We start from the raw sequence: 25,719 nt of genomic DNA, 5'->3' as shown, positions 1-25,719 counted from the left end.
CTCTAAACGGAGCCGTCTGTCTCTCTAAATGGAGCTGTCTGTCTCTAACCAGAGCTGCTTGTCTCTCTCTAAACAGAGCCGTCTCTATAAACAGAGCCGTCTGTCTCTTTAAACAGAGCTGTCTGTCTCTCTAAACAGAGCCGTCTGCCTAAACAGACATGTCTCCCTAAATAGCCTCTTCCCTCTAAACAGAGCAGTCTGTCTCTTTTAAACAGAGACGTCTCTGCAACAATTCCCTTCACTAGTCTACTCTACGTCAAAATCAAGTTCTTACTCTCCAGTGTCCATATGCATGTATGGTTGTTATGCACTCACAATCATAACAATGAATTAATTATTAATATCAATAAGTAGAGCACATAATATTGATTAAATGAAGCAATAATAATCCCATCCATTGATTTTCAATCCATCAATTGAAATTGTTGCCTAATGTACAGCAGGAAATCACATTTTGTTATCTGGTCATTCTTATCTGTCTGACCAGAAATAATTTCTTCAGTATTTCTAGATACAGATAACACGGACCAGGTGCTGAAGGTCACTACTGATGAAAAGGTTGAGGCCCTTTTCATATGTTGTAAAACACACACACACACACACACATGTATATATATATATATATATATATATATATATATACACACTCACAGAGGAGTTAGAGACTGGTAGTATCCCATCCCAAGTGAGGACAGAGTGGTACTGTGTGTCTCCTCAGAGCTGCAGATTAGACATGAAGCTGGTGGTTCCTAACCCAGGCCTGGAGGAGCGTATCCCCTCCCACGCAGAGCTGGAGGAGCTGGAGAAGACCCAGGCTGGAGAACGGCCACAGTGGGACAACAAAGCCCAATACATGCTCACCTGCGTGGGCTTCTGTGTGGGGCTTGGCAACGTCTGGAGGTTCCCCTACCTCTGCCAGAGTCATGGAGGAGGTAGGACTCATGGTTATTCACTAATACTTTTGTATTTGTCTTGCTATTACTAATCCACCAACAGAGTACATGTGATTAAAATGTAACATGTCATTATATCAGACTAGACAGAAAACATCAGTGAAGCTATGAAGGGTTTCTGGGCCCTTTCACCATTGACTCTTAAATGTTATCTGATATTCATTTACACCAAAACAATAAATACAGTCTCGTTTAACAAATACAGTCATAATCACTGATGGAAAATTAATGTGATCTCTGTGAGATGAAAAAATGTATGTATTTAGTTCAAGTGTGGATTTCATACACACTGCTTAAAAAAGAAAAAAAAATGTTCACCTGCTCTTCATAACAGAGTCAGAATTATATAGTCCATGCTTTGAAAACCAATTATCATTGAAAGAAATGTCACATCATTCCTGCTCTCTAAGACCATGGAGTCTGGTGATAGCTCTGCAGGCATTACATCCATGTCAGAATGTGTGTGTTTGTGTGTGTGTGTGCTGGTGCCTCATTAAACACTGGTCCTTTCATGTCTGAATGCATGTGTGTGGTCTCACTGAACATTGGCAAAACAACAGTACAATCTCAGTGTCAGGGCATCTGTCTGCACATATAAAACTGAAGGGCTCAAGCAAATGATCTAAGCTAATAATCCAAAACCCAAAGTAAAGCAGGAGTAAAGACAAGACAGACAGCTCTAACCCTAACAAAGACCGTAAACCCTACTCTAAACCCTAAACCCTAACATACCCTAAAGCAGTGGTTCCCAAACTTTTTCTGCCGTGCCCCCCTTTAGTAGATGAGAATATTTTTGCGCCCCCCCTATACCCCCCCCTCCCATATTGACTGGGGATGTGTTGAAAACTTACAAAAACAATAGGTTCACAACTTTGGTCAAACATGAAAAAAATAAACTGCAAGAAACCTTTTAAATGGTTCAAGAATTCTAAATATAATTTTAAATAAATAAGGAGATGAAATAAGAGAAACAGCAATACATATGCGGCTAGTTTGCAAGCGCAGACATCACGCAGGGCACAAAGCATGTAACGGCCAGAAATATGTGTACTGTCCCTTTAAGGGAGCGAGTTGAGCGCGCGTATGGAATATTGTTTTTTTAGCTTTCTGCCGTAGACCGAGTCAGACCACTGCTCTTTAATTTATTTCTGAAAGTAACGCATTAAATGAGCTTTGGACAACTCACCAGTTCATGTGTGAACAGTGAAGTATTGCTGGAGCCTAGGTTTATTTTGGTCAACCAGCAAATAAACGGACTAAGTGGAATACCACCAGCGCGAGTATTAAGGTTGAACTAACTCCGAAAAGCAAGCAATACAAGCATAGAATTTGACTGAATAGATCTGTTTTTATGGATCGGTCACATTGTCCCCGATACCCGATCTAGAATTTTTTCAGATATTATTATCGGAATCGGTGCATCCCTAATATTGACACATGTGCACGTTTTACTCTCAAGCTCCGCGCCCCCCCTGCAATAGCTCCGCGCCTCACCTAGGGGGCGCGCCCCCCACTTTGGGAACCACTGCCCTAAAGCCTAAGCCTAACACTAGGGTTGCAACGGTATGAAATTTTCACGGTATGATAACCGTCTCAGAAAATACCGCGGTATCACGGTTATCACGGTATCACAGTTAGTTTGTTTATTATTAAAAGATACACTGACCCTTAAAGAAATTACAACAAGTTTTTTTTGTTCAATTAACTATTTATTGTAGAAACCTGGAACTATTGTATACAAAATGCCTCCTTTAAAAAAAAATAAGCTGTAAACATGTTTATATAAATACTGCAAAATTAGAGAAACCTAAATCATGGATTTCAGTACAATTATTTAAGTTTAAATTATTTAATATCTGATAAACTCCTGTTTAGTGTCTGGGTCAGTGTCTGATCAACAACTGTTGTAAACGTCCGTTGTACTGCCAAGTTAGAATATAACCAGATACTGCAGAAAGAGATGATTTATTTCTGACATGACCCTCACAATAGAGATTTCTATTTTAAGGCTTTCACACCGAGTCTGGTTTTAACATATGAAAAACAGGCACGTTAGAATTTGAAAATGAACGCATGTAAATTAATGGCGTCTTTCACATCCAGTGAAAGCAAGGACCATAAAAAGCTAGGTTTATTCTTTTCACTAGTGACCGTAGCGCGACTCCGCACAGTTCTCTCGTATTACGTTAACAAATACGAGCCTCTTGTAATTCCAGGATGAAACATGAGAAAACGTGAAGACGTTAAGTTTGGGCGTTTTGAAAATAAACAACCATTAAATAATGTGATGAAAAAGCGAATTATTTCGAGTATATGTATAAATATTTAACTTTATTAAGTTTAAGGTGCTGAGAGATATTGAAACGGACCTTTAAAGTTACGTACAAGTGCTTTAATTCCACCTTGTAAAGGTGTATGAATCCTGCAAACATGACTTTGTTCATTGCGCTGAGTCGCGGCGCGCGCAAAGTTACAAAAATTCGAGAGGTGCACGACCTCGCGAATCGACAGCGCGTGAGACCCTCGCGCACGGGCGGAGCCACCGCAATTACGTCATTTTCGCCGCTGACTTTAGTTTAGCTTTTTTTTGTTAAAAAAATTGTTAAGTCTGATACGCTTTCTGCCATTCTCACCGCTGTGCTGAGTAGCTGAACCAGAGCGGAGTTGCGCATGCGCGGGTTAGTTTCTCCGCTGGCTTGCTTTTTACCGGTAATAAGCAAACGCACACGGTATGATAACCGTGTATTTTAATACCGTGGTATACCGTGAAACCGGTTACCGCTGCAACCCTACCTAACACTAAACCCTAACCTAACCCTAACACAGACAGCTCTAACCCCAACCTTACCCTCAACCATGGGCGGATTGTTAATTAGGGCAATTGGGCGACGCACCACAAAAGGATGAAAAGGATGTTTTTATTTCTCTCACATTCAAGGCATTTAACTAGCTATGCCTGTTCTGGACAGTTTCTCTTGCCTCTGAATGCCATTGTCCACGCATACCATCAGCGCTGAGGTGCATTCCCTGTAGTACGACCCCTTTTTGGGCAATCTTAGTCTGACTGAAAATCGCCGTTTGCTCTGGTAGACTCTCATATTAATGTTTTTTTTTTAAGTGTAGGCACTGCAATGCAATGTCTATGGGTTCCGGGAGGGCAGTGAAGTAGCGAGCACCCTGTTCTGCTTTCCCTGCATTCTGTTCCATCCTTAATGCTGTTGCCCATTTATATTCTAACATGCAACACCTAAAATAAAATGCTGTCTGAGGAATACAGAAATTATTGTAAGTGGGAAAGATTCACTTTATTTAATTAATGGTAAATCTGGCCTCTCTCCATGTTTAAAGTTGTTTGTGAGGGCAAATTGAGAGATGACAATTTTTGTTGACCAGTTAATTGTTCAGTCATTGTAGAGCTTTAACAAAGATGATATTTACAAGATATATCGGTGCACAAATACTGTACAGTATATAATGTAAAGAGAAATATATATTTATCATTATATTTTCATTGGTTAAGTCACTGTTTTTTATTTACCCACTGAAATGGTCACCTTGGATGTCATCACAACAATTGCCCCCCCTGAGATATGTCAGAGGCCGCCACTGCCCTCAACCACTAACCTACCCTAACACTGAGAGGAGTATAACATGGAATAAGTGGTTGTCCAGGGTGTGAAACTCTCACTTCCTGCTGTGGCATTCCCAGGAGCCTTCATGATTCCGTTCCTGCTGCTGCTAGTTCTGGAGGGAATTCCTTTGCTCCATCTGGAACTTGCCATCGGACAGAGACTCAGGAAGGGAACCATAGGGGTCTGGAGATCCATCAGTCCCTACCTCACTGGTGTCGGTAAGACTCCACTTAAATATGATTTAAGATTCCAAAAATGCAGTTTCAGAGATTTTTTGTTTTTAGAGACTGTAGGTTTGTGACGCTAGTTCACAAAGTGGATTCTCCAACAGACTAAACAGCTCAGTTGTTGGTTAATTTGCTTTATGTTGCTGTGCATTTTATCCAGGTTAAATCCAAGCAACCAGACTGTGGTTGACACATGCTTCCTTCAAATTGCTAATGACACATTTAGACTGTTTGTTAGTCATTATGTTATGTAACCATAGTTCCTTCATTAGCAGCTATCTACAAGAGTCTGTTCAGATAACAATGTGAGTGCTTTCTTCTGGGTTTCCAGGAATAGCATCCATGGTGTGCTCCTTCACTGTGGGTGTGTACTACAACACCATCATAGCCTGGGTCATGTGGTACTTCTTCAACTCCTTCCAGGACCCTCTGCCCTGGAGTCAGTGTCCCGTCAATGAAAACAGGACCGGTACTGATTATGAAGGTTTTTCATAACCTTCTACTGAAAGTTTTATATCTACTTAAATATGATTATTATCTGCAGTGCTCTGTTGGTATTGTTAAGATGATCTTAAAGATCTCCCCACCCTGCAGGTCTGGTGTCAGAGTGCGCTCGTAGCTCTCCTGTGGATTATTTCTGGTACAGACAGACTCTGAACACCTCGACCAAGATCGAGGACTCAGGGGGTCTGCAGTGGTGGATGCTGCTCTGTCTCCTCACAGCATGGATGGTACTCTGGGTCTGCTGCATACGTGGCATTGAGACTACAGGCAAGGCAAGGCCCTCCATATTATCACCATAGAAAAAAGTCTTTGGCAAGAATTACTGCTGCAGCTCGCTGACAAACTAGGGGTCAAACAATTCATTAAATAATTAAGAGTTCCTCAATGTGCTAAACATTTTTGAGGATCTTTCTCTGCCTCTAATAATTGTTTATTTAGTTGTTCTACACAAAGCACGGTATTTTGCATGGAGTATTTTTTAATGTGGCACAAGTTGCTAGCTAGCTTAACCTATGCTTAAAATATATGCTAGTTCGGTCAGGATTTGATTAGTTACCAAGCTAGCATATATTTTATTTAATGGTAGTTTAATTGTAGTTTATTTTTGTGATGACTTGAGGGGAGGTCACAGATGAGGCAGAGAGAGATTAACTATTGTTATTTTCCTTTATTTGTGTGCCGCACTCATGCTAGATGCTTCTACACAAACAGGCTTGCCATTCTTTCTTAGTCCTGGCTCTACTCTACAGCAGGGGTCACCAACGTGGTGCCCGCCCGCGAGGACGTTATGAGTCGCCCGCGGGCTTGTTTTAAAAACAGCTCACTATATTGCCATGCACCAAAGCGCTGCATCGTTTATGTTTTTGCAACCAAGCCACAAGAGTAATTAATCAGACTCTGGTTAACAGTGTGAACATTAATCAGACTGATAAATAATGGTCAGACATGCAATGCGGGCATTAATCAGACTCTGCTAGAAAACTCACTGAAGTTTCTCTGATGAGATTTTTCTTCTCATTCCAGGCTGTGTACATAACATCGACCCTGCCGTACATAGTCCTCACCATCTTCCTGATCCGAGGACTGACGCTCAAAGGATCCATGAACGGGATCAAGTTCCTGTTCACTCCAGATGTAAGTCTGCCTTTAAATTTGATGTACGGTACAAACGATGTGTTTCTGATGTAGCCTACGGTATTTAGGCTGTGTGTCTGATGTGCAGTAACCGTGTCTGTGATATTTGGTTCAACAGTTGTGTGTCTGTGATATATGGTACAGTGGCTGTGTGTCTCTTCAGGTGAATGAGCTGATGAATCCCTCTACCTGGCTGGACGCAGGTGCTCAGGTGCTGTTCTCCTTCTCGCTGGGGTTTGGAGGACTTGTTGCCTTCTCCAGCTACAACCCAGTGCAGTAAGTGAGCCAAAACAAACTCTGTCCAGGTGACAGGGGATTGTCAACTAGTGAACACAATTTGCTTCAAAACTATTCAGACTTACATTTACATCTCTTAAATCTGCCACTAAACTGTGAAGTACTGAACACTTGCATTCTCTGCTCAGCAATATTAGTGCAAGAACACTGGGTAATGCCTTGATTCTCTCCCTGTTAAACTCCACAACCACCTTGATTAACTCCTCAACCACCTTGGTTATGTTTTACAGCTTAGCCATCACCCTCCACGCAGCCAGCACAAATCAGCTTAACTGTTCAGTAGTCTCCAGCTCACCACATATACACTGATTTTTCTACTGATGTCTTAAGCACTTTAGCGAATCATACTGAACTCATTAATTCTTCCAGTCTCTACTGCACAGTCTCTTGCAGTCTTGCACTGTAGGCCTACACTGTAAAAAAAAAAATCGTAAAAAAACGGTAAACGACTGGCAGCAGCGGCTGCCAAACAAAAACTTTAATTTTAAAGTAAAAAACCCTGATTTAAATTAAGTGGAAAAACAATAAATTTACAGAAAAATTCATTAAACATTCTGCAGAGAAATAATGTTATTTTACAGATTTTTCCTGGATTACTATGATTTAGCACTTTTAATAAAGTGACAGCACTAATATTTTTGCAGAGAAATACCGTTATTTTACAGATTTTTCCTGGATTATTATGATTTAGCACTTTTAATAAAGTGACAGCACTAATATTTTTGCAGAGAAATACCTTTATTTTAAAACTTTTCCCTGAATTATTACAATTAAGCACTTTCAATAAAGTGACAGCACTAATAGTTTTGCAGAGAAATACTTTTATTTTATAACTTTTCCCTGAATTAGTACAATTAAGCACTTTCAATAAAGTGACAGCACAAAAAGTTCTGCAGAGAAATACAGTAATTTTACAGATTTTTCCTGTCCATATTCATCGTGACTTCCAGGACAAACTCAAATGTGGAATGCAAACTGCAAAGTTATTTTATACAAATGAAAAAGTATATTATACCAATGTTGAGCACCTCAATGTCCTCTATCATCACTTTTAATCATTTAAATCCCCAGGACTGTACTCAGTGTCTTTATCACCAATATCAGTAGCCTGATACACAACTACAAACACATAACACTGATGTGACATGAGATACACTCCTTCTCATTTACATGTAGGGCATTTAGCAGACGCTCTTATCCAGAGCGCCTTACGAAGTGCTTTGCCATCTGTTCACAGAATTAATTCTAAATAGTACATAAATAGGTCAGAATTCAAGATACCATCGAACCAGAATACTACTAAACTACAGAAATCAATGCAAATACCTAGAAGTACACAAAAACATAGGCTGAATATTGCTAAACTACAGAAATTAAAATGGATACCTACAAGAAATGCAAACTCACATAGGTACTATATCATACAACGGAAACAACTATGACAAGTGCTAGAGATTTAGGGCGTACTCACACTAGGCTCTGTGATCCGGGCCCGGGCACGGTTGCCTGCCGAAGCACGGTTCGTTTGGCTAGTGTGAGCGCTCCAACCGTGCCCGGGCCCGGATCAGTTAACCGTGCTCGGGCCCGCTTGAAGAGGTGGGCCAGGGCACGATTCATGTGGACTCGGGCACGGTTCGCTTCTAATGTGAGCGCTATCCGTGCCCGGGCCCGCTTGGTGCCTCGTCTGATTGGTTCATTTCGCTGAAACTCAAACATGACGTCAGTGATGCGACGCTCACGTTAAACAGTCATAGCGGCAAAGCGATTAGCAGACAATCGTTGTGTTAAATTATCGATAAATCTGTGCTTGCACCGTGTTTCTGCACTCCCAAAACGACTCCAAAAATACAATAAAAAGAGAATCATGAACTCCATAGTGTTGTGCGAGCGCGCTTTTTTTCCAAATAAAGTCACGTTGTGGTGACGTAAGCGTGCTCGGGCCGGGTTGATGAAGCCAGTGTGAGTGCAGGCCAGAGGGGGAGTGAGGAGGGGGGATAACCGGGCCCCAGCACGGAACGAGCAAACCGTGCCTAGTGTGAGTACGCCCTAAAAGCTTGTTCCATTACAATGTACGTCTACCAGTATATCAGTTCATCTGTCTCTCAGTGTGTTACAGGTTATTTCCTTGGTTATGTTCAAGTATAGACCCAGTGTTTAGAAATGTTTCTTTTAAAAGTCCAGCACACAAACTGCCATTTTCTATTGCCATTGACTGCACAAGAACTAAAATGAGAACAGACATCAATAGAGATGGAACAATCAACAGAAATCTCCTACAGCCATTATTACAGTTACATACTTTAGATATGCCAATGTAAAAATCTAATGTCTGAACTGACATTAGGAAGTCATTTTTCATTCTTTAGGCATCATAAAAATGAGCATTTTCAATTGCAGAAATTATTTTCTTTTTCGTCAAATCAATTACCATCACGTTCTGTGACAAGAACCTATATATTTTGTTCTGTGTACATTTTTCTCCTGAACATCAATGGATCCTCTGAATTACGAGGATGCCTAACAATCAAAATACGAGTATTGATACATGTAAGCTAATACTATGAAAACCACATTCATTTCTGACATTGAAAATCATGTTTAAACCAGCAGTGCCAAAAGACATAAGATTTTGATTAAAATGACAGAGAAAAAAACTTTTTAGTTCATTAAATATTTACAGTTATTTTCCATAAAATTAGAATTTTTTTTTACAGTGTATCATAACTCTCACTATATCTCATTACACTTGTTGTCTCTTATGTTTCTCGCAATCTCTTGTCCTCTAGTGTCACCAGTGGACGTCATGAGGTGTTACAGCTCCAAAACTACAACCTTTTCTTCTGTTTCATCCTTTAAATCTCAATTAAATATTTTTGCTCCTTCACTTTCATAGCATTTGTTTTATTCTTTTGACTTATACTCATGGACGTAATTTTGATTTCAAAAGTGGGGGGGACATGGATTCGTCGCTATTTAAATATTTGGTTTTAACCATAAACACTGGGGGGGGGCCAAAGCCGGCTTTTGAAAAAGTGGGGGGGACATGTCCCCCCCGTCCCCCCCCCCCAAAATTACGTCCGTGATTATACTAATCTCAGTTTTGGGGAAAACACTCTGTACATACAACATATTCTGAATCGAGTATATTATTTTAACCTATTTTCACATTCATTGTTTTACCAGCAATAACTGTGAACAGGACTCGGTCATAATCTCAATCATAAATGGCCTGACTTCTGTCTACTCTGCTACAGTCATCTACTCTATCATTGGGTTCCGAGCCACGGAGAAATACGATGAGTGTCTAGGAAGGTTGGCTTTAAAACTAGCTTTTAAACTATTACATTTCTGACATTTTTTCTATGAAATGTTATGGCTCCTACGAAGTAACCATGTCTGTCTCTGTGTCCCTGATCAGCAACATTGTGGCCCTTCTGAACACATTTAATCTTCCGGAGGGAATTATCACAGAGAGCAACTATGATGAAGTCCTGCAGAGTCTCAACAGCACATCACCTGGGGTCATACAGGAGCTCAACCTGAACACCTGTGACATGCAGGCTCTGCTAAGCCAGGTGAGACCCACAATCTGTTCCAGATAAATCTTTTTTCCTACAGACATGATTCCATTCTTCTAAATGAATGGAACCACTGCACAACACCATGCTGATGTTGTATATACATTTAACTGAGCGTGTCTCACTGTGAGTGGCAAACCATGCATGTCCATGTCTGGACTCAGTGCTCAGTGACAGTGAGCATCATTCATTTGATATTTACAACCATGCTTTGCTCTTATTTAAATTAACTATTTTCCAAATAACCTGGAATTAAAACAAGCTTGTAGACATTTGTAAACCACTATTCCTCACAAGTTAAAGGGGATGTGCTGACTGGAATTTCAGGGCGTGGAGGGTACGGGTCTAGCCTTCATCGTGTTCACAGAGGCCATCACCAAGATGCCCATCTCCCCACTGTGGTCCGTGCTCTTCTTCATCATGCTCTTCTGCCTCGGTCTGTCCACCATGTTCGGCCATATTGAAGGTGCTGTGGTGCCTCTGCAGGACTTGAACATGCTGCCAAAGTCCTGGCCAAAAGACCTGCTCACTGGTAGGTCTAGATAATGACCTGTTCACCTGAAGGTCTAGATAAAGACCTGCTCACTGGTAGGTCTAGATAACGACCCACTCAACAGTAGGTCTACATAAAGACCTGTTCACATGAAGGTCTACATAAAGACCTGCTCACTGGGAGGTCTAGAAAAAGACTTGTTTACCAGTATGTCTAGACAAAACAATTCAAGTTTGCAAGGGTAAAGTTGCAGGAAGTGACATGATTAACCTGCTCATATTTGTTGTAGGCCTGACCTGCCTGGTCTCCTTTGTCATTGCGCTTGTGTTCGTTCAGTCCTCTGGTAACTACTGGCTCGCTCTGTTTGATGGGTTTGCTGCGTCTATCCCACTGCTAGTTGTGGGTTTCTGCGAGGTCTCTGCGATGGCTTACATTTACGGTATTGACAGGTAGGAGTCCAGTCGTCACTTCATATCAACACTTCAAATACTGACTTCATCAACACAGCAGAACATGAACTTAAATATTTGTTTAGAAAGGAGACCCAAAGCCACAGAGTAGACACTAGTTTATATTACTACAGGCAGAGTGGTAGTTTATGTTAATTTAGGCAGAGTGGCAATCTGGAATATTCTTGCCCCATTTTCTTGCAGATTTAACAAGGACATTGAGTTCATGATTGGCCATAAGCCCAACATCTTCTGGCAGGCCACGTGGAGATTCCTGAGCCCGATCATTCTGCTGATCATCCTGGTTTTCTACTTTGTCACCACTGTTAGCAAAAAGCTAACCTATATAGTCTGGGACCCTGACTCGGTAGGATGCGTTATGTAATCTATGTTTAAAATTTTAAATGAAAACTGAATAACCCAAAGCTCATCTTGAGTGCTGAGATAAAGGTGTTCTGTGTGTAACCAGAGGATATTGTTTAATATACTATACGATAAGGATACAGAGTGATTATTGATGATTATTTTTGAATGGTGACTCTGCGTAAGACATGAAACGTGAATCTTTTTGTTTACCTGCAGCCAGACTTTCCCAGGCTAGCTGAGGTGACGTACCCAGACTGGATAGGCGGAGTCATATTTGTACTGGCTGGAATTCCCTGTCTTGCTGTTCCTGGAGTGGCAGTCTTCCTGTTTATATGGACGCGCTGTTGTAGAAGAAACCATGAGCACCATACCAGTACCATATCTGATAAAGTGTCCATTAATGTTGAAGCATCAATAAAATAAAATTTAAAGCCCAGTACAATAAATGAAACACAAAGCAATTTTTTTTTCCTGGAAATAAAGTTTTTCCATTTGCTTTTGTACTTGTTAATACTGTGTATCTCTGTTCATCAGACAAAGCAGCAGTCAGACACACAGGTATCTTATACATTATTTCAGTTATATAAGACTTACTGGGAAAAGTCAAAAGTCGGTGATTACACTTCAGGCTGAATTTTAGAAGTGCACCTTACCTTACTCTCACCTGTGCACCTTAACACCTTACCTTACTCTCACCTGTGCACCTTTCCTTACTCTCACCTGTGCACTTATGTAGACAACATTGCTATAAGCTGTAGGCCAGGGGTACTCAACTGGCGGACCGCGGTCCGGATCCGGACCCGAACGCAGTCCTGTCCGGACCCAATCTCATTCCTGATTAACTGGATACGGACCAAAACAAAACCGTAGCATTTATTTCAGGGCTATTGACAAAACACTCCGTCACGAGTGTTACGTTTGTCACCCCCGCTCAACAATTTACGTTCGCCACCCCGCTCAACAACAAGCCTGCCTGGTTGACGCTTCGCGAGCGGCGCGAGGGTCCGCGCGGCAAAAATTACGTAATCGCTGTGGCTCCGCGTGTGCGCGAGTGCCTCGCGCGCTGTCGGTTCGAGAGGTCGTGCACCTCCCGAATTTTGTAACTTCGCGCCGCGCTTCAGCGCAATGAACAAAGTCACGTTTTCAGGGTTCATACACCTTTATAAGGTGGAATTAAAGCACTTGTACGTCACTTTCAAGGTCCATTTCAATATTTCCCAGCATGTTAAACATAATTACGTTAAATATTTATACATATACTCGAAATAATTCGCTTTTTATCACATTATTTAATGGTTGTTTATTTAAAAAACGCCCAATCTTCACGTCTTCACGTTCTCTCATGTTTCGTCCTGGAATTACAAGAGGCTCGTATTTGTTAACCTAATACAAGAGAACTATTCAGTCAGACAGCTATTTGTTGTGAAACCAAGTAGTTACAATTTCAAGCATTTTAAAGTACTTTAACCTAAATTCCAGCACTTTTCAAACCCGAAACATATAGCAACATTAAAATTGGTCAGGTAAATGTTAATTCCCCTGTTTTGAGGGGTGTTTCTACCACATATCGTTTCGGACAAAACGCCTATCATTTCGGAGAACACTGCAGTAACGCTCGCGAAAGTATAAACGCCTCCACCGTTCGCACCCCCCCCCCCCGCCCCCTCCCCCGCTCAACAACTTACGTTCGCCACCCCCGCCGCACCGGACCTCAGGTCACAGGTATCTGCCAAAATTGGACCGCGGACAAATTTAGTTGAGTACGCCTGCTGTAGGCCATATTTTAGGGATGTCTAGGAAACTCATCAACAACTGAGCACCTAGCAGATGTGTACAAGGGCCACGTGCACTGAACCACGAGCATCATGTACAGAACATCTGCATTACAATCTGGACATGCCCAGAATGGCAGATGGTTTAAAGAATATGTATAACATACAGTGATGATAAAGTAATAAACAATGTTAATATATCAATACATGGTGATAATATACTAATATACAGCATAATAAAACACTACAAAAAAGGGAGACCAACATTAAACCAGACATGCAGAGACACATTATAGGCATAAGACGATACTTCCACAGACTTATACATAGCTTTGTATATATTACACCTTTTACTGAACACTATAGTGAGTTAGACCAGCTGAACACTACAGGTGTGGAGCTTCCTCTCCCTGCTCACTCAACTATAAACAACATGCAAACATGCCTGTCTCAAGTGACCTTTGCTTTTATACTGATGCATTTTTATTTTATAGTTGTTTTTATAGTGTTTTTGTAGATCTGAGAGGGAAGATTTGGATGTCACTGGGAGACTGTGTGGCTGGAAGGTTATCCATTAAACTAGTGGACAACACCTTATCTCCTACTGCCAGCAAACACATTCCTAATTAACCCCCCACCATACCCCACCCTCTCTGTTCCTTTGTTACATTCCCCAAAACCTATAAAAGGTGTTTATCGGATCCTGGTTAGACCAGAGCATTGTTTAATTCCGGGGTGGTCACTGCAGTGGCCTGAAGCTGGACATGGTGGAGAAAGGAGCTCAGGACAACGATGCGGGTGAGACGGAGGACCGGCCCAAGTGGGACAACAAGGTGCAGTACCTGCTGACCTGCGTCGGGTTTGCGGTGGGTCTGGGGAACGTCTGGAGGTTCCCGTACCTGTGCCAGATCTACGGAGGAGGTGAGAGAGAACCTCATGGAGGATATGACATAAGCCAGGACACACCACTGGATGACCTTCAGCACAGGACACAGGGAGTCAGGCCGGTGCTGTATAATTCAGAGGAATCGCTTAGCTTCAGCTTGTTTGAGTTGCTATAATTTAAACACTGAGATCTGTACTCACATTCTCCAGAAAGCTGTACATTCAAGTGAATTGAATATCTCAGAATCAATATAGTGGTATAAAGAACCTGAAATGGATTTGGTTCCTTCAGCATCGGACAATGACGCAGGAGAGAGACCAGTAAAACTGCTTTTGGTTTTATTGATGAATAAGTTAAATTACTCAATATAATATTCTAAACAATTCAATGTTTTTGACTTAAGATTTTATTACAAAGATAAAAATAATTGGAGTTAAAGCTCCAAACATCTCTGTTTGGGCCTCACCGTGCGTGACAATGAGTGTAACATTCAAGAAACTAATTAGACTGTAAATAATATTTTTTGTGTAAATAATTGTAAATATGTGGTGTAAATGTAAAATCTCTACATGGACTGTAGAAAATAATTTTTTTTAAAGCACTGTGATCTGCCTCAAAATGTTCAGCTCATTATTATTCATCATTATGAACTAATCTGTACTTTTTACATTCTGTTACTGTTATTATTAAATGTTCAATGGATTTGGGGATTTTAAGGCAGGCCACCTCCTTACAAAAGTTATATTAATAAATAAAAGTCCACTTAGGGATATTTGAAATATTTATTCGAAGACTTTAATTTGAATAGCAATAATAATCATACTATATTTAAAAATGGTTAAACTTGTCTTACAACCTTCTATTGCAAGTCTCCTAAACATTTATGGACAGTGATAAATCATTTGACCATAATGATGTATAAATGATGTAATTAACAGTGAAAGTTGTAGAAGAACAAAGAGAATCTCAAATTATTCAGCACCATTTGTTGCCTAAAACATTTGAATTGACAAATCAGGAACTTATAAATTTGTTGAAGACAGCTGACTCCTATACAGGAGATTATTTTAACTATTTAGCATAAAGCCACACAGTGATTTGTGAAGACATCTTTTGTGCAGACTTTGTATTCATGTTTTTGGAGATTCCAGAGCTGCAGACAGCAGAACAGTGCTTTGCCTTCTGTTCAGCGCCACTGTTGAATATCGATGGTGTATACAGTCTTGGGAATGTTACTTTAAAAAAGTAATTAGTTATAGTTACTTGCTACTTGTTCAAAAAAGTAACTGAGTTAGTAACTGACTTACTCTATATTAAAAGTAACTCGTTACCAGGGAAAGTAACTATTTTCTTTACAGTAAAAAAAAAAAAAAAAGTTATGCCAATGAATAAGGATTTTTTTGAAAAAGCAGTTTTTACAGTCAGTTGAAATTAGTAGATCAGAAAGGTGTTTAACGTTTGATAATTATTGCACATCAACAGACCAGTGCAGGATAAAATCCTTTAAAATCCTTTAAAAAAAAAAAAAAAGCAACAGTAAACAGTTACACTATATAAAGTGCATTTACATCTATCAAATTAAATTAAATTCTCTCAACCTGAGACAACTGGTTTGTTCACAACAGAAGTAAACTTAACAATAAAACTTCTATTCTAATTAAGTAAATCAAACAGACATTCAGGAACTAAAAGTATTTTCTTAAAAATGTTAAATAATGTTTATATCGCCACCTTGAAAACGCTAACTTTTCTTCGGCTTACTACTGACTCGCCATTTCTGCCTCTTCTCCGTTTGTGTCGCATGTCACTGGTGTGCTTCGGCACGCATGTTCTGATTGGCTACCATAACGCTGCCTGAGCCAATCGCTTACTGACTTGTTAAGTTAAACAGGTGTTACACCTAGAACTGTGACCTATCGAGATCTGTTACTCCTCACTAGCCTGGGCAGGGGTCTGCTCGGATTACTGTTAGTATATCAATATATAGTAACGCACCGCTTTTAATGACCAGTAACGTCAATGGCGTTGTAATGACAGGAAAAGTAATTCATTATATTATCCCGTTACTGACAAAATGACGCCGTTACCTAACGTTGTTATTTTTAACGGCGTTATTCGCAACACTGGGTGTATATATACGCAGCTAAGTGCAGTGCTGTGTGGTTCAGATTAGAGATATGGAGTGTTTTGGTGTTTACCACTGGGATGTATGTGTGTGTGTGTGTGTGTGTGTGTGTGGGCCAGGTGCATTTCTGATCCCATACCTGATTGCGCTGGTGTTCGAGGGTTTGCCTCTGCTCTACCTGGAGTTGGCCATTGGGCAGAGTCTCCGACAAGGCAGCATTGGGGTCTGGAACTCCATCTCTCCTTACCTGGGTGGAGTCGGTCAGTTACCAGCAGATCAATTCCATTTCACACCTGGGTGGAGTCATCCAGTTTCTTACATTTTAATTTCATATAATTGAAGACATTCAGTTATATGCAGTTTAATACAGTTCTTACCTCAGCAGAGAATGTTACCTGTGTTATGTAAACGCCAGACATCCTAAAATGAAGCAACAGTCAGTATACAGTAAAGCATAATAAAGCTAGTCGATTATATTAAAGCTACAGGAGAGTATAATAAAGCTAGTCGGGTATAATAAAGCTACAGTAGAGTTGAATAAAACTAGTCAAGTATAATAAAGCAACAGTCCACATAATAAAGCTACAGTAGAGCATAATAAAGCTATAGTAGAGTAAAATAAAGCTACTGTAGAGCATAATAAAGCTATAGTAGAGTATAATACAGTTACAGCCAGCATAATAAAGCTACAGTTGAGTATAATAAAGCTACAGTCGAATTTAACCCCCTTATACACTTCACCCCAACCCCTTATACACTATACCCTAAACCCTTCATTAGGGTGAAGGGAATAAGGGGGTTAGGGTGAAGTGTATAAGGGGGTTAGGGTGAAGTGAATAAGGGGTTAGGGGAAAGTGTATAAGGGGGCTAAGTGTATAACGTGAGGCCCCCTGGTGTGAGTGGTATTCTGCTCTGTTAGACAGATACTTAATTAACTGATTGAGACACATTTACATCTGATTTGCCCCTTGCACCACAATCTAATCAAGGTTTTATGCATCTGGAAAGGATCAGATAATCACACAGACACCTCCATCAAACTAAGAGACGAGAGACAGTGTAGGAGATGAACCACACTGGAACAGCATTAAGCAAATATGTGTGTGTGTGTGTGTGTGTGTGTGTGTGTAGGTGTAGCCTCCATGGCTGTCTCCTTCCTGGTGGGGCTATTCTACAACACCATCCTGGCCTGGGTCATGTGGTACTTCTTCAACTCTTTCCAGGACCCTCTGCCCTGGAGTCAGTGTCCACTAACTGAAAACCTGACAGGTACTGCCACACACTCATACACTCACATACTGTACATACACACACATTCATACACACCCACACACATACATACATACATACAAACACACTCACACTCTGACATACATAAATGCATAGACACACACACACACACACACACACACACACACACACACACACACACACACACACACACACACACACACACGAACTCGTATACATACACACACACTCACATACATACAGTGGATATGGTATAACATGTGATATGTCAGTTTTTCTTTTTTAATAAATGTCTCATCAGCAGACACACACACACACTCAAATGCACGCACGCACGCGCACGCACGCACGCACGCACACACACACACACACACACACACACACACACACACACACACACACACACACACACACACACACACACTGATTTGGCTCCTGGGGTGACTGTCTGAACAACATTATACAGATCCTGTGTCATTCTTCCACAGACTACGTGGAGGAATGTGTCCACGGTACTGCAGTGAACTACTTCTGGTATCGTGTGACCCTGAACATCACCCCAGACATCACCAGCAGTGGCTCCCTGCAGTGGTGGCTGGTTCTGTGTCTGGCACTGGCCTGGAGCATCGTCTACATCTGCTTCGTACGCGGCATTGAGACAATCGGCAAGGTTGGACCACACCAGTGCTGACAGAAACACCATACACTACCATAACAACAGTCAAACACCATACACTACCATAATAACAGTCATAAACACCATACACATCCATTATAACAGACTCAAACACTAAAGAGAGCTAGTATAGCTGTGAACAGCAGCTGTCTATCATGCGACAACAAGTATCAAATGAAGAAACTAATTTCTAACTTAAAGAAATTAACTAATCATAGCCTATTTACGTCCTACAGAATAGCTAAGGTGCTAAAGTTAATTGACATCTAAACAGAAGCTAGCTTGAATAAATGGCTTTAATTGTTTAAAAATTTTCTCATCACAGGATGTAGAAGAGGTTGTGTGTGTTTGTGTATGTGTATGTGTATATGTAGACTCTGTATGTGACAGCTACGTTTATGTACTTGGTGTTGATTGTAACTGTGTGTGTGTGTAGGCTGTGTATGTAACCGCTACGTTTCCCTACCTCGTGCTGACAATCTTTCTGGTGAGGTCACTAACTCTTCCTGGAGCAACTGATGGACTAGAGTACCTCTTCACACCAGACGTGAGTTTAACACTCACACACACACACACGAGTTTAACGCACACACACAGATGTAAGTTTAACACACACATGTGAGTTTAACAGCCACACACAGATGTAAGTTTAACACATAATCAGATGTGAGTTTAACAGACGTGCAGTCAAATATTATGCACAACGAAATTCATGTTTACGTGACTGATAACCACAATGTCACAGGGCATGTTTTCTTCTTTCTCCATACATTCATCTGTTTGCATACGTGTGCTTGCCTCTGTATATGTGTACACGTGTGCCTGTATGTGTGAGCATACGCGTGCATGCTTGCATATGTGTGTGCGTGTGTGTGTGTGTGTGTTTGTTTGTGTGTGTGTAGTGGAATGTCCTGCTGAATCCCCAAGTGTGGTTGGATGCTGCCACACAGATCTTCTTCTCTCTGTCTCTGGCCTTTGGTGGCCTCATCGCCTTCGCCAGCTACAACCCCAGAAAGTAAGATAGCCACACCCACAAATACACCCACAGCCAAACATAGCCACACCCACAAAGACATCCACACCCAGACAGTGCCACACCCACAAAGACTTTCACATAAAGACATAGCCACACCCACAGACACCCACAGCCACACACACAAGCGCATACAGACACATGTACAGAAACATGCAGTAACACTGACAACTACACACAGCCACAACCATAAAACAGCCACAAACAATCGCACACAGCCACAACCATCATTGCACAGTCACAACCATAATCGCACACAGCCACAACCATAATCACATACAGCCACAACCATAAACACACACAGCTGCAACAGTCACACCTAAAAGGCAGTCATGTCCACAACCACATTCACACATACCACTGTACCCATTCTGGTGTATGTCATTTATTAAGAGTTGATGTTTTGTGTCTGTTACAGGAATAACTGTGAGAGAGATGCTCTGTTAGTTGGCTGTATCAACAGTGCCACATCCATCTATGCCTCCATTCCCATATTTGCCATTCTAGGATTCAAGGCCACAACCAACTTCAACAACTGCATTAGCAGGTGTGTGGCTTAATGTAGAAATTATACATTTGTATGTGCTTGTCTATTCAATTCTCAGTACACATACACACTATATCATTGTAAAAGGTGCCATCTGGTTATTACCTACTTCCCACTGTATGACGTACATTTGGTTTACAGAAATGCAACCATCTCAGGCTCATCTGGGACATACACACTGCATCACAACACTGTTTACTAAACCACTACACACTGAATACTACATCACTACACTGTTTACTAAACCACTACACACTGCATACTACATCACTACACTGCTTACTAAACCACTACACACTGCATACTACATCACTACACTGCGAACATAAACTGTTGATTAAAAAAAAAGCACTTTTCAAAACAGCTCACGGGCCAGAAATAGATGGCCCACGGGCCGCTATTTGAGTATGGGGGCCCTAGGGTAATTTAGTGACTGTCCTCCTCCCACAGTAATGTTCTAAAACTGATCAACGAGTTTGATGTTGCTGAGAAAAACATCACAGCAGAAAACTATGAAATGTGGCTGGACACTTTAAACATCTCCTATCCTGACAGAGTGAACTCTCTGGATCTCAGACAGTGCAACCTAAAGAAGTTTATGGACCAGGTAACAACAGTCCATACAGCCATTCCACCTCCTCCACTCTCCCTCACCAAACACCTCCTTCACTCTCCCTCACTAAATCCCTCCTCTACTCTCCATCACTTAACACCTCCACCACTCTCCCTCACTAAAGACCTACTCCACTCTCGCTTATTAACCACCTCCACTCTCCCTCACTAAACACCTCCTCCACTCTCCCTCATTAAACACTTCCACTGTCCCTCACAAAACACCTCCTCTATTCTCCCCCATTAGACACCTCCACACTGCCTCACTAAACACCTCCACTCTCCCTCATTAAAGACCCCCACACTTCCTCACTAAACACCTCCTCCACACTCCCTCACTAAACACCTCCACTGCCCCTCACTAAACACCTCCACACTCCCTCACTAAACACCTCCTCCACTCTCCCTCACTAAACACCTCTTCCACTCTCCCTCAGTAAACACCTCCTCCACTCTCCCTCATTAAACACCTCCACTGTCCCTCACAAAACACCTCCTCTACTCTCCCTCAGTAAACACCTCCTCCACTGTCCCTCATTAAACACCTCCACACTGCCTCACTAAACACCTCCTCCACACTCCCTCACTAAAAACCTCCACTCTCCATCACTAAACACCTCCTCTACTCTCCCTCATTAAAGACCTCCACACTTCCTCACTAAACACTTCCTCCACACTCCCTCACTAAAAACCTCCACTCTCCATCACTAAACACCTCCTCTACTCTCCCTCATTAAAGACCTCCACTCTCCCTCAGTAAACACCTCCTCCACTCTCCCTCAGTAAACAGCTCCTCCACTCTCCCTCACTATATACCTCCTCCACTCTCCCTCACTATACACCTCCTCCACACTCCCTCACTAAACAGCTCCACTCTCCCTCACTAAACACCTCCTCCACTCTCCCTCAGTAAACATCTCCTCCACTGTCCCTCATTAAACACCTCCACTCTCCCTCACTATATGCCTCCTCCACTCTCCCTCACTAAACACCTCCTCCACTCTCCCTCAGTAAACACCTCCTCCACTTTCCCTCACTAAACAGCTCCACTCTTCCTCAGTAAACACCTCCTCCACTCTCCCTCACTAAATACCTCATCTACTCTCCCTCAGTAAACACCTCCTCCACTGTCCCTCATTAAACACATCCACACTGCCTCACTAAACACCTCCTCCACACTCCCTCACTAAATACCTCCACTCTCCATCACTAAACACCTCCTCTACTCTCCCTCATTAAAACCTCCACACTTCCTCACTAAACACCTCCTCCACACTCCCTCACAAAACACTTTTTTTAAACACTCCCTCACTTTTTCCCTCAGAAAAGACCTCCTCCACTCTCCCTCAGTAAAGACCTCCTCCACTTTCCCTCAGAAAACAGCTCCTCCACTCTCCCTCACTATACACCTCCTTTACACTCCCTCACTAAACAGCCCCACTCTCCCTCACTAAACACCTCCTCTACTCTCCCGCAGTAAACAGCTCCTCCACTCTCCCTCACTAAACACCTCCTCCACACTCCCTCAGTAAACACCTCCTCCACTCTCCCTCACTAAATACATCCACTCTCCCTCAGTAAACACCTACTCCACTCTCCTTCACTAAATACCTCCACTCTCCCTCACTAAACACCTCCTCTACTCTCCCTCATTAAAGACCTCCACACTTCCTCACTAAACACCTCTTCCACACTCCCTCACTAAACACCTCCTCTACTCTTCCTCAATAAAGCACCTTCTCCACTCTCCCTCATTAAACACCTCCACTCTTCCTCACTAAACACCTCATCCACTCTCCCTCACCAAACACCTCCTCCACTCTCCCTCAGTAAACACCTCCTCCACTCTCCTTCACTAAATACCTCCACTCTCCATCACTAAACACCTCTTCTACTCTCCCTCATTAAAGACCTCCACACTTCCTCACTAAACACCTCCTCCACACTCCCTCACTAAACACCTCCTCTACTCTTCCTCATTAAAACACCTCCTCCACTCTCCCTCACTAAACAGCTCCACTCTCCCTCACCAAACACCTCCTCCACTCTCCCTCACCAAACCCCTCCTCCACTCTCCTTCACTAAACACCTCCTCTACTCTTCCTCATTAAACACCTCCACACTCCCTCACTAAACACCTCCTCCACACTCCCTCAGTAAACACCTCCTCTACTCTTTCTTAGTAAACACCTCCTCCACTCTCCCTCACTAAACACCTCCTCCACTCTCCCTCACTAAACTCCTCCACACTCCCTCACTAAACACCTCCTCCACTCTCCTTCACTAAACACCTCCTCTACTCTTCCTCATTAAACACCTCCACACCTCCTCACTAAACACCTCCTCCACACTCCCTCACTAAACACCTCCTCTACTCTTCCTCATTAAAACACCTCCTCCACTCTCCCTCACTAAACACCTCCTCTACTCTTCCTCATTAAAGACCTCCACTGTCCCTCACTGGGGGGACAGGAAATGGTGGGTCCTAGAGTGTAAATGGGGACTCTCTGGAGACAGTGATCCTCCACTAGCACTGGGGTATGTTTCTCCTCCCCTCCAGAGTGCATCTGGAACAGGCCTGGCCTTCATCGTCTTCACAGAGGCAGTGACAGAGATGCCGGCGTCGCAGGTGTGGGCTGTGCTCTTCTTCGTCATGCTCTTCAGCCTCGGTCTGTCCTCCATGTTTGGCAATCTGGAGGGCGTCCTGACACCCCTGCTGGACCTGCACATGGTGCCCACATGGCTGCCTAAAGAACTGTTCACCGGTACCAACACACACACCAACAATTACATACACTAACACACACTAACACATACACTAACACACACCAAAACACACACCATTACAAACACTATCACACACTAACATCCCAACACACACACCATTACATACACTAACACAAAGGCCAACACACACAAACACATGCCATTACACATTAACACACATGCCAACACACACACCAACACAACACACCCCAGCACACACCAAAACACACACCATTACAAACACTAACACACACACCAACATACCATCACACACATACCATTACATACATTAACACAAAGGCCAACACACACACCAATGCATGCCATTACACATTAACACACTATTACATATATTAACACATGCCAATAGATGCCAACACACACACCATTACATACACTAAAACACACATCATTACAAACACTAAAATACACGCCAACATACACACCATTACAAATTACACACACATAACATACACTAATACACATGCCAACACACACACCATTATGTACACTAACACACGCCAACACTGAGGGGTAGTGTGCTGTTTAATTCTGCACAAATACTAGCTAATTCTCACCATGTCTCAGATGTGTATAATTCCTCACTAACTCACTAGCTCTCCCGCTCGGTCTCTGTCTAGGCATAATCTGCATGGTGTCATTCTTGGTGGCTCTGATCTTCACCATGGGTTCTGGGAATTATTGGCTAGAGATCTTCAACAGCTACGTGGGATCTGTGCCTCTCCTCATCATTGCCTTCTTCGAACTCACTAGTGTAGTTGCATTATATGGCATGAGACGGTAAACACCATCACACTCCATCACAAACTATGTCAGGTCATTATGGCATCTTTCAGCTAACACAGATTTCACACAGTGGACATGTTCCCAGACAGCTATGTGGGTTAAAGGGTCCTCATGTGTGTGGTGCTGGGCTGCTCTCCACGACATGTTTTAGGCAGCCTGTGCTCCCGGGCCGAGGCTCGTCAGACTCCTGGTGCCGATCGCAGGGTGTGCTGGTTACAACAGCTTCTGCTTGGCCCTGCAGGTTTGGCGAGGACATTGAGTTCATGACGGGCCACAGGCCAAACCTGTTCTGGCGCATCTGCTGGATGGGGATCAGTCCCGTCATGCTGCTGGTGGTGCTGGTGGCGTATGTGGTCGTCCAGGTCCAGGTGCACCCCCAGTACCCCACATGGAACCCCAGCTACGTAAGTTTGCCAGTGCAGTTGACCTACACTAGTGATATTAGTGTAGGATATTACAAATGTAATAAAAACACTTGATGTAAAATGTAAGTAATGTGATTCCACAGTAAACTTCAAGTGGCTGTGTTTCCTCATCATTCCTGTGTGTGTGTAGACCCTGTTTCCAGAAGCGGACGTGAAGCCGTACCCTGACTGGGTCTTTGCCATATGTGTGCTGCTCTCTGCCATGCCTGTTGTACCTATCCCTGTGGTGGCGCTCTACCGCCTGATCACGCGTCTCACCTGCCCAGAGCAACACCCACAGCACCTGCCCCGTATCTCTAACCCCTACGGCCACAAGAACTTCAGCCCTGAGCAATCACTATAGAAAGGGCACTAGGACCATGCAGACCTATATATATATATATATATATATACATACACACACACTGTATTGCCAAAAGTATTCGCTCACCCATCCAATTTATCAAAATCAGGTGTTCCAATCACTTCTATAGCCACAGGTCTATAAAATTAAGCACCTAGGCATGCAGACTATTACAAACATTTGTGAAAGAATGGGTCTCTCTCAGGAGCTCAGTGAATTCCAGCGTGGGACTGTAATAAGATGCCACCTGTGCAACAAATCCAGTCGTGAAATTTCCTTGCTCCTAAATATTCCACAGTCAACTGTCAGCTATATTAAAAGAAAATGGAAGTTTGGGAATGACAGCAACACAGCCACAAAGTAGTAGGCCACGTAAACTGACGGAGCAGGGTCAGCAGATGCTGAAGCACATTGTGCGACGAGATCACCAACTTTCTGCAGAGTCAATTACTACAGACATCCAAACTTCATGTGGCCTTCAGATTAGAACAGTATGCAGAGAGCTTCATGTAATGGGTTTCCATGGTTGAGCAAGCCATACATCACAAAGTGTAATGTAAAGTGTCAGATGCAGTGGTGTAAAGCACGCTGCCACTGGACTCTAGAGCAGTGAATGTGCATTCTCTGGTGTAACAAATCATGCTCCTCTGGAGTAACGAATGGTACTTGTCTGACTGCATTGTGCCAAGTGTAGTTTGACACTGCAACATACAATGCAAATATTTAACATCTGGGAAACAATGGCTAAATGGTTTTAGGGTCTAAAATGGAAGTGACATCAGTGATAACAGATCATTACTGATATGACTTAGAACAGGTTGAAGGGGAAGCTTGTGAGTGAGA

General features: G+C 42.4%; 3 protein-coding genes across 14 annotated transcripts in view; 2 read left to right on the top strand and 1 right to left on the bottom strand.

Moving 5' to 3' along the window:
- Nucleotides 1-728: 728 nt before the first annotated feature.
- LOC143514905 (sodium-dependent neutral amino acid transporter B(0)AT1-like) lies at nucleotides 729-12,056 on the top strand. Its single transcript, XM_077006670.1, has 12 exons — nucleotides 729-932; nucleotides 4,663-4,803; nucleotides 5,144-5,281; nucleotides 5,407-5,588; nucleotides 6,340-6,450; nucleotides 6,614-6,726; nucleotides 9,931-10,059; nucleotides 10,166-10,322; nucleotides 10,653-10,857; nucleotides 11,108-11,267; nucleotides 11,472-11,634; nucleotides 11,850-12,056. Exons 1-12 carry the CDS (start codon nucleotides 734-736, stop codon nucleotides 12,054-12,056), a joined length of 1,905 nt encoding a protein of 634 aa, XP_076862785.1. The 5' UTR covers nucleotides 729-733.
- tert (telomerase reverse transcriptase) overlaps nucleotides 9,907-25,719 on the bottom strand; it is a 28,463-nt gene continuing 12,650 nt past the window's right edge. For 5 of the 12 annotated variants that reach the window (XM_077006657.1, XM_077006665.1, XM_077006668.1 and 2 more), the window contains exons 17-18: nucleotides 16,556-23,257; nucleotides 9,907-14,315 (exon numbers count right to left, since the gene is read on the bottom strand). The gene's annotated coding sequence lies outside the window, so the exon portion shown is untranslated. Of the gene's footprint in view, nucleotides 14,316-14,746; nucleotides 15,527-16,555; nucleotides 23,258-25,719 lie in introns of those variants that run through there. The other 7 variants (XM_077006662.1, XM_077006664.1, XM_077006659.1 and 4 more) reach the window with 7 other exon arrangements.
- slc6a18 (solute carrier family 6 member 18) lies at nucleotides 14,170-24,899 on the top strand. The gene is made up of 12 exons (XM_077004626.1): nucleotides 14,170-14,326; nucleotides 16,536-16,676; nucleotides 17,548-17,685; nucleotides 18,156-18,337; nucleotides 18,780-18,890; nucleotides 19,246-19,358; nucleotides 19,795-19,923; nucleotides 20,374-20,530; nucleotides 23,096-23,300; nucleotides 23,943-24,102; nucleotides 24,350-24,512; nucleotides 24,664-24,899. Exons 1-12 carry the CDS (start codon nucleotides 14,170-14,172, stop codon nucleotides 24,874-24,876), a joined length of 1,869 nt encoding a protein of 622 aa, XP_076860741.1. The 3' UTR covers nucleotides 24,877-24,899.

Source organism: Brachyhypopomus gauderio, chromosome 5, assembly GCF_052324685.1.
Source record: "Brachyhypopomus gauderio isolate BG-103 chromosome 5, BGAUD_0.2, whole genome shotgun sequence".
NCBI classification, from domain to species: Eukaryota; Metazoa; Chordata; class Actinopteri; order Gymnotiformes; family Hypopomidae; genus Brachyhypopomus; species Brachyhypopomus gauderio.
The sequence above is the reverse complement of the archived record's forward strand: the minus strand, read 5'-3'. Positions and strand labels throughout refer to the sequence as shown.